Source organism: Lucilia sericata, unplaced genomic scaffold (assembly GCF_015586225.1).
Source record: "Lucilia sericata isolate MDLA Ls3-8-SP2 unplaced genomic scaffold, ASM1558622v1 Contig000743F_arrow, whole genome shotgun sequence".
NCBI lineage: Eukaryota > Metazoa > Arthropoda > Insecta > Diptera > Calliphoridae > Lucilia > Lucilia sericata.
Window position 1 is genome coordinate 208,326 of NW_023994740.1, and position 10,541 is coordinate 218,866.

Here is a 10,541-nt window from a genome sequence, read left to right on the forward strand (position 1 = left end):
AGAGACTAGACTAGAGACTAGACTAGAGACTAGACTATAGACTAGACTATAGACTAGACTATAGACTAGACTATAGACTAGACTATAGACTAGACTATAGACTAGACTATAGACTAGACTATAGACTAGACTATAGACTAGACTATAGACTAGACTATAGACTAGACTATAGACTAGACTATAGACTAGACTATAGACTAGACTATAGACTAGACTATAGACTAGACTATAGACTAGACTATAGACTAGACTATAGACTAGACTATAGACTAGACTATAGACTAGACTATAGACTAGACTATAGACTAGACTATAGACTAGACTATAGACTAGACTATAGACTAGACTATAGACTAGACTAGACTATAGACTAGACTAGACTATAGACTAGACTAGACTATAGACTAGACTAGAGATTAGACTATAGACTTGACTATAGACTAGACTAGAGACTAGACTATAGACTAGACTAGAGACTAGACTATAGACTAGACTATAGACTAGACTACAGACTAGACTATAGACTAGACTATAGACTAGACTATAGACTAGACTATAGACTAGACTATAGACTAGACTATAGACTAGACTATAGACTAGACTATAGACTAGACTATAGACTAGACTATAGACTAGCCTATAGACTAGTCTATAGACTAGACTATAGACTAGACTATAGACTAGACTATAGACCTAGACTATAGACTAGACCATAGACTAGACTATAGACTAGACTATAGACTAGACTATAGACTAGACTATAGACTAGACTATAGACTAGACTATAGACTAGACTATAGACTAGACTATAGACTAGACTATAGACGAGACTATAGACTAGACTATAGACTAGACTATAGACTAGACTATAGACTAGACTATAGACTAGACTATAGACTAGACTATAGACTAGACTATAGACTAGACTAGACTATAGACTAGACTAGACTAGACTATAGACTAGCTATAGACTAGACTATAGACTAGACTATAGACTAGACTATGAGACATAGACTAATAGACTAGACTATAGACTAGACTATAGACTAGACTATAGACTAGACTATAGACTAGACTATAGACTAGACTATAGACTAGACTATAGACTGACTATAGACTAGACTATAGACTAGACTATAGACTAGACTATAGACTAGACTATAGACTAGACTATAGACTAGACTATAGACTAGACTATAGACTAGACTATAGACTAGACTATAGACTAGACTATAGACTAGACTATAGAACTATATGACTATAGACTAGACTATAGACTAGACTATAGACTAGACTATAGACTAGACTAATAGACTAGACTATAGACTAGACTAGACTAGACTATAGACTAGACTATAGACTAACTATAGACTAGACTATAGACTAGACTATAGACTAGAATATAGACTAGACTATAGGACTAGACTATAGACTAGACTATAGACTAGACTATAGACTAGACTATAGACTAGACTATAGACTAGACTATAGACTATACTATAGACTAGACTATAGACTAGACTATAGACTATACTATAGACTAGACTATAGACTAGACTAGACTAGACTAGACTATAGACTAGACTATAGACTAGACTATAGACTAGACTATAGACTAGACTATAGACTAGACTATAGACTAGACTATAGACTAGACTATAGACTAGACTATAGACTAGACTATAGACTAGACTATAGACTAGACTGTAGACTAGACTATAGACTAGACTATAGACTAGACTATAGACTAGACTATAGACTAGACTGTAGACTAGACTATAGACTAGACTATAGACTAGACTATAGACTAGACTGTAGACTAGACTATAGACTAGACTATAGACTAGACTATAGACTAGACTATAGACTAGACTATAGACTAGACTAGACTAGACTATAGACTAAACTAGACTATAGACTATAGACTATAGACTATAGACTAGACTAGACTATAGACTAGACTATAGACTAGACTATAGACTAGACTATAGACTAGACTATAGACTAGACTAGACTATAGACTAGACTAGACTATAGACTAGACTATAGACTAGACTATAGACTAGACTATAGACTAGACAATAGACTATAGACTAGACTATAGACTAGACTATAGACTAGACTATAGACTAGACTATAGACTAGACTATAGACTAGACTATAGACTAGACTATAGACTAGACTATAGACTAGACTATAGACTAGACTATAGACTAGACTATAGACTAGACTATAGACTAGACTATAGACTAGACTATAGACTAGACTATAGACTAGACTATAGACTAGACTATAGACTAGACTATAGACTAGACTATAGACTAGACTATAGACTAGACTATAGACTAGACTATAGACTAGACGATAGACTATACTATAGACTAGACTATACACTAAACTATAGACTATAAACTAAACTACAGACTAGACTATAAACTAGACTATAGATTCGACTATAGACTAGAATATAATCAATACTAGACTATAAAAATGTCCCTAAAATATCTCAGTTTAATCACTTTTATTAAACCCAATCAATTTTGATTAAGTATATCTCATTTGATTCCTAATGAAATAGGCTTTTAAAATATATTAAACAATAATTGTAAACGAGTAATATACACCAATAACTAACTTATTTTAAGGCTTAAATATATATTTTAAAACAATAAAATATAAATGCTTAAATTGCTTCTCAAAAATAAACAAAACTAAGGCTTAAAAATTACAAAAGAAACTTATAAAAAGTTCCGCAACAAAATTTGTTCCTGTTGAAAAAATACCCTTTCTAAACTCCTTTTTACTCCCTTTTCGGCTTTTACTGTATAAATTTGTATTGAAAATTAACAGAATTTATAAACTATTTACCAATAAGTCATTTATTTAGTTTCTTTAATTTCATTATCGTTTCCTTCTTTTCCTTTTTTTTGTTTATTTCTGTAATTTTAATTATAAACTTAGTATTAATCCTTTTTATGTAAAAAATGAAATATTTTTTTAAGAAAAAAACCATTAACAAAGTAAATTTTTAACAAAATATTTTTTCCTTCTCTTTTTCTTCCCAATTTTTTTTTTACTCAAAATGCAAATATCTATTTTCCAACACCCTACATCAAACATTTGAACTTTTTTATAATGTGTTGTGTGTCTGTGTGTGACGCTATAACTCGACTTGTCTTGTTAAACTTCCTAACTTATTTTTTTTTTTGTACTTAACTGATATTGTTTTTGTAATACTACTACCACTACTATAACTACTACTACTACTACTATTATTGCTACATCATCATCAACACCACAACCACTACTACTACTACTATTTGTCCTTCTACTACGCCACCATTTTACACCAAATTTGCTTGTTTCCAACCAAAAACCAACGTCATGCTACAATTACAACAACAACAAATATTTGTTAAATATTTTTGTTGTATCTTGTAAAATAATGCTCCCTTAAAAAAAATCCCAAAACAAAATGTAATTTTGAAACAAAAAAAACAAAGATGGATGTTAAAACGGTTGGTTCATTTTACTATGAAAATTTTGTAAGTACTAATGTAATGTTAAAGATCAAAACAGCAAAATATTTCTTTAAGCTTTATTTGTAAAATATTTATTACAATTTAATTTGTTTTTGTGTCTTTTTAGTACTTTTTAAGTTTATGTTTAAAAAGCTTTTTTTAGGGTTTTTAAAGTGAAGTTTCCAAAAGTAAGGAAATTTAAGAAAAATGTTCAAATTAAAGAACAATAGAGAACATTTTGCTGTTCAAAAGGAAAATTCAAGTCGTTTTAACAAAAAGTACTTTTTTAGTAAAAAAGTACTTTTTGGTTTTTTACTGAAAAAGTACTTTATCCAACGAAATAGTAAATTTTTTACACAATTTCTCAATTAATTTAGCTTTTTGAAAAATTTAGGATGTTTTTAACAAAAAGTACTTTTTTACAATAAAAAGTACCATTTAACAAAAAAGTACTTTTTTATGAAAACTTGCAGATCTTTTATAAAACTCTTTATTTAAAATATAAATTTTGTTTAAAAAAGCAGAGAAGTAGATTTTTTTAACAAAAAGTACTTTTTTACAAATATGTCCCCTTGTTACAAAAAGTACTTTTTCAAAGAAATAATTTGGTTTTTTAGAAAATTGGTGATTGAATAAACAAATTTACCTTTAAAGTGTAGAAAACTAGTATTTTATTCGAAAAAGTACTTTTTTCTGAAAAAATGTTCCCTTTTTAAGTACCTTTTAATAAAAAGTACTATTTTGAAAATTCAGATTTGAAACAAAATGTCATTTTAATAAAATCTAATTATAAAAGAATTTAGAGTATTTTTTTTACAAAAAGTACCCTTTTTCAACAAAAAGTACCTTTTACAAAAAAGTACTTTTTTATGAAAACTTGCAGATCTTTTAGAAAACTCTTTATTTAAAATATATATTTTGCTTAAAAAACAGAAAAGTAGGTGTTTTTTAACAAAAAGTACTTTTTTACAAATATGTCCCCTTGTTACAAAAAGTACTTTTTCAAAGAAATAATTTGGTTTTTTAGAAAATTTATGATGTAATATACAAATTGAACTTTAAAGTATAGAAAACTAGTATTTTTTCAAAAAAGTACCTTTTTCATACAAATGTTCCCTTTTTAAGTACCTTTTAATAAAAAGTACTATTTTGAAAATCCAGATTTAAAACAAAATGTCATTTTAATAAAATCTTATTTTTAAAGAATTTAGAGTGTTTTTTTTTACAAAAATTACTTTTTTACAATAAAAAGTACCTTTCACAAAAAAGTACTTTTTGATGAAAATTGGAAGATATTTTAGAAAAATGTAAAAAAAACGATTTTCAACAAGAAAACAAAAGTTACTTAAAAAAATCTTGGGTTTTTAAAGACAAAACAAGTATTTTGCCGAAAAAGTACTTTTTTTCAAAAATTTCCCTTTTATAAAAAAAAAAAAATCAAGCAAAAAAGTACTTTTTTCTAAAAGTTTGATTTTTAGCAAAATTTTATTTAAAAAAAAATATGAACAACACTTATTTTTATCAAAAAGTACTTTCAGTCAAAAAAACCCCCTCATAGACCCTTTTACATAAAAAGTACTTTTTTCTGAAAAATTTTAGTTTTTTGCCAAAAATTTAACTTTTTTTTTTTTGTGAAGAAATAGTACTTTTTGCTACTTACTCCCATAGAAATTAAATACCTAGTTTAATTTTGTAAATTCCAAAAGAAATAATTTGGTACCTTTTTTTTTAAAAAGTACTTTTTTAGTTTAAACTGAAAATTGCTTTCAAATTTAAAGGACTATTATCATAATAAGTGTAAATTGTATAAATAAGTACATTTTATATGTAGTTAGTGCTAATTATATAAGAAAATACATTTGGTACTTTTTTCAGAAAAAAGTACTTTTTGCAAATATGATACTTTTTGAAAATTTAGTACTTTTTGGCTATTACAGTAATAAAAATGTAAAATTATGCTCAATTTATGAAACTAAGTACTTTTTGGAATAAAGTACTTTTTGGAAAAATAGTACTTTTTAAATTTTTTTTTTTAAATTTTTACCTTTTTAAAAAAATTTGCTTATTTAAGATTTATATTTAATATTTTTACTTTAAATTGTTTATTTTTTATAATTATTGTTTTTTTGTATAAAAGCTTGACTTGTTTTATGTTAAAAGCTCAAAACTAATACTTTGTAGTAAATTTGCTGTGAATTTGAATTTTTGATTTGGTAATAATAATAAAACTTATTTAAACTTTGTTTTTAGGCTTATTCTGGCATGGTGCCCATTAAACGTCCCGCTGCTGAAAAGTCTGGCATTCCTGTGTATCCCGGTGCAACAACATACCAACAATTAATGCAATTACAACAACCATTTGTACCAGTCTCATGTGAGTATCAAACTCAAATTAGCACAAGCTCTACTACTACTGCTCCTACTACTACTATCAATATCAATTGTAATTCTACTACTACTGCTGCTGCTGCTAGTGCTGCTACTACAGCAACAACTACAACAACACCATTAGGTGCTAATGTAACACACCACCTAAATCACCAACACCAACAACACCTAAATCACCTACACCAACACAACCTACAACAATTGTATAATTTACAAAATTCCCATTTATCCCAAAACCAAAATAGTCCCTTAAACACTACACAACAACAACAACACCAACAATCCATGTCCCAATTATCCAATACTATAAATAGCAACTATAATAATCATTTATCAAATATTGCTAATAATTTAAATAGTAATCATAATAGTAATATTATTAATAATAATAATAGTAATTTGTCCATGATGAGTACATTTAACAGTAATAATAACAACAATAATAATAACAGTAGTAGCAACAACAACAACAACATTACAAACTCCAACAACAATAATAATAATAATTGTTTATCATATATAAATAATAATTTAAATGCTAGTAATAATAGTCTTAAGTTGATTAATTATCCAAATACTACTACTATTACCAATACTACAGCTACTACCACTACTACAGCAGCTGCTGCTGCTGCTTTAGCTACAGCTACAACTACAACAACTGGTGGTAGTAATTTAGTTAGTAATTCTGGTAATGATACCAATGTTTCTACTACTAGTACTATATCGACTACTTCTACTACAACTGTTAATAGTAGTTTAAATGCTACTGCTGCTACAACTACTACAGCAGCAGTCTTAGTTAACGACAGTAATAGTAGTTTGAATGCTACGGCATCTGTTAAACAAAATTACAACAGTAATGATCAAGAGTATGACAATGAGCTTAACAACAACAATAATAACAATAATAATAATAATGAGCAGGAAAAAGTTACAACAACAAACTCCTCCTCCTCCTCTTCCTCTTCGTCATTGTCCTCAACGACGACGACTACAACAACGCCTACATCACAGTCTAATAACAATAGTGCTTTAAATAACACTTCCTTAGATGATGTGGAGCCTGCTAATGAAAAGCTTAAAGAGGGCATTACTACTACAGCTAATACTACAACAACTACAACTACATCTTCAACAACTACTAACAATAATACAAATTTGCCTACATCTCTTAACTCTAATGAAAGCTATAGATATTACAATGGCGGCTTAAATGGTAACGAAGAGAAATCAGTTAATGGTAATAATGCCCTAAGCAATGGTTTAACTGAAACTGCTGTTACCAGTTCCAACTCTTCCTATGTAAATGGCTATAGCACTAGTAGCATCGGCAGCACGACCCAACACTCCTCCAGCGGTATATTACCCACACCGCCTGCTACTTCCTCAGTGGTGACTAATGCCTATCAAGCTCAACAGAATATGCAAAGATTGTATCAACAGTCTTATAATGCCGCCGTGGCCAATACAAATTATGCCAATCTAATGGCCAGTTATGGTCATCAGACCCCAGTTTCGAGTACCTCGGTCTCGCCCTATACTTCACAAACTATCACAGTACCTTCGTATTCATATGCCGGCACTACAGCCTCGCCCTATGCTTATAGTGCTTATCCTACTGCAGCCCAGGCTGCTCAGGCAAATTATTATGCCGATGCTGCTGCCCTGGCCAAAGAGGTGGCCCAGAAAAACTATGCTAATGCTTTGAAAGCGGCCAATGTCAGTGCTAGTTCTTTGACGGGTAAACCTTTGACAGCAGCTGCTGCTGCCTACTCAGGTATGGCTTTGAATAAGGCCTATATGGCTGCTCCCGGCCAGCAGGTTATGGCCCAACATGCTGCCTTTATGCAGGCCCAAGCTCAGGCTCAAGCTCACCAGCAGCAGCAGCAACAACAGGCTGCTGTAGCTGCTATGGCTGGTGCCCAAATGCGCTCTTATCCCGGCATGTCAACGCCGGTTGGAACACCTGTTCATGCCGCTGCTGGCAGTTCGGCTTTATTGTCACGTCCTCCCTCAGCTGCTGCAACGGGTTATTTATCCGCCTCTCCCAATCCCGCTTTATTAAGGGGTCAACCCATGACTTTGCCCGCGGCTCCTAATGCTCAATATGCCGCCGCTCTGCAGCAGCAGCAACAACAGCAAGCCGCCTTTTTCTTTCCCGGCATGATGGCCTCAGCGCCCGGTTATCCTTTTGCCGCCATGGGAGCCATGCCCTCGGCCACAGGTTTGCCCGCCGGCATGACTCCTAGCGCTCAACTGGCAGCTGCCTCCGCCTCTACAGCCGCTGGGGCCAATAGTGCTTTAGTCTTAAATCCCTACAAGAAAATGAAAACTTCTTAAGTCGTATTTCAAGCCCCTTAAAAAAGGCTTACGATCTTGCTAACCTACTTCATCTAGTAAAAGCTTTTTAAGTTTTTCTAAGATCATCTATAAATAGCTTAGCCATAAAAAACTTTTGGTTAAGTTATAAACAAACGAAAACCCTTTAAAAACCCTTTGTCCCCTTTTCAAGTACTTAATTACTTTTACAATAAATTTTATTAAAAAACGAAATTTAAAAAAAAAATTCTTTAAATTTAAAAAAAAAAACAAATTTGTGCCTAGTTTTTAGAAACTTTAATTGTTTAATATTTAGGTTTTGTTAGATTTTTAACTCTATAAAGTTAATGAAAAAAAAGCTCTCTGTTTTTTCTTAATTAGTTTATAAAAAAAGCTCTCTTTTGTTTTAATTTGCTTATATATTTATTAAAAGCTCGAAAGTTAAGAGTAAGCCCTCTGTAATAATAGTTAAAAGATTAAAAAGGGGTAAAACAAGCAAAGCTTAAAGACTTTTTTAAAAGCTTTTAAATAAATTTAACTGAAAACTGACAGATATTTAGAAAAGAAAACTTGTAGAAATACTGCTTAAAGCTTTCTACTTTAGACTTTAAAATACATCCTTAAATTACAAAACTTTCAAATAAATCAAATTAAAGTTTTTACTTTTCAAAAAGCTTTAATTTTCCGGAAAGCTTTTTTCTAGAAAACCACTTTGAGGAAAGAAGAAAAGCTTTTTGAAAAAGAGCTTTTTAAGAAAAGCTTTTTGAAGAAGAGCTTTTAAAGAAAAGCTTTTTAAGAAAAGATTTTTAAGAAAAGCTTTTTAAGAAAAGTTTTTAAGAAAAGCTTTTTGAAGAAGTGTTTTTTGTAGAAGAGCTTTTCTAAGAAAAGCTTTTCCAAAAACAGCTTTTTTAGGAATTTTTTTCTTAAAACTTGTTATTTCAAGTTTTAAGAAAAACTTTTTTAACAAAAGCTCTTTTTGGAAAAGCTTTTCTAGAAAAACTAGCCATTAAACTTCTAAAGCTTTACATGCTTTACTATCCAATATTGCTTAATCTTGCCCCGACTTGTTGCAAAACCCCTTTTTATCTTTAAAAATGAGACTCTTTTTTTTTAATATTTAAAATCCTTTAATATTTAACAAAAAAGAAAACACAACTTAAGGACCTCTTTATAATTTAAAAAGTTTATTATTTTATTTTTACAAAAAAAAACCTGCCTTAATTTTTGCCATAATTTAGTTGGAACAGTTTTTATTTTTGTTTAGTTATATTTTAAACATAATTTTTTGCCATTAAACGTAACGAAAAACAAGAGCTTTTTAAAAGCTCTTAATAATTAGGTTCCTTTATGTGAGAGAAAAGAAGAAAAAAAAAACGACAACTACAAACAATATAAATAATTTAATAATTTAATTATATAGAAATAGAAATAGTTATAGAAATTAAACAAATAATAAAAAACGAAGTACTGTGATAGCTTTTTGTTTCTTGTCAAGAAAACTATGAAAAAAATGCAAAAAAAATAAAGATTTTTTAAATTAAAAGCTTGACTTAGTACGGCGTTCAAAACATGTTTTTTTATTAGTTATTAGCAACGAAATATTAGATTTACTCAGCTTATAGCAGACAGTTACTTAAATATATTTAATCTTAAACATTTGTGTTTTTTCTTTAGGTTCCTAACAATTAATTAAATAAGAGAACAACAACAAACATATAAATACTTAACAGGCATGGAAAATCGAAATTTTGAAATACAGTGCTAAACATAGACTAATCTATAGATTAAACTATAGACTAGGCCATAAACTAACCAACAGACTAGACTACAGACTAAACTATGCAGTAGACTATAGACTTGACTATAGACTTGACTATAGACTTGACTATAGACTTGACTGAAGACTCGACTGTAGACTGGACTATAGACTACACTATAGACTAAAATATAGACTAGACTATATACTAAATTATATACTAGACTATATACTAGACTATATACTAGACTATATTCTAGACTATATACTAGCTTATAGACTAGACTATATATTATTGTATAGACTAGACTATAGACTAGAGTAATCTTCTAAAATCTCTATTATATACTATACTAGACTAAACTATAGACTAGACTATATGCCAGACAATAGACTAGACTATATACTAGTGTACAGATAGACTATAGACTAGACTAGAGTATAGACTAGAGTATAGACTAAACTAGACTATAGACTAACTATAGACTAGACTATAGACTAGACTATGGACTAGATTACTAGACTATAGACTAGTTTACAGAATAGACTATAGA

General features: G+C 29.9%; 1 protein-coding gene across 15 annotated transcripts in view; it reads left to right on the top strand.

Moving 5' to 3' along the window:
- The window catches only part of LOC119607745 (GATA zinc finger domain-containing protein 14), a 158,847-nt gene extending 148,752 nt beyond the window's left edge, over nucleotides 1–10,095 (top strand). For 8 of the 15 annotated variants that reach the window (XM_037961833.1, XM_037961834.1, XM_037961832.1 and 5 more), the window contains 2 exons: nucleotides 3,504–3,545; nucleotides 5,772–10,093. In XM_037961833.1, coding sequence (XP_037817761.1) covers nucleotides 3,504–3,545; nucleotides 5,772–8,252 — 2,523 coding nt within the window. In that variant the 3' untranslated portion in view covers nucleotides 8,253–10,093. Of the gene's footprint in view, nucleotides 1–3,503; nucleotides 3,546–5,771 lie in introns of all 15 variants that reach the window. The other 7 variants (XM_037961843.1, XM_037961844.1, XM_037961841.1 and 4 more) reach the window with 6 other exon arrangements.
- Nucleotides 10,096–10,541: the final 446 nt, after the last annotated feature.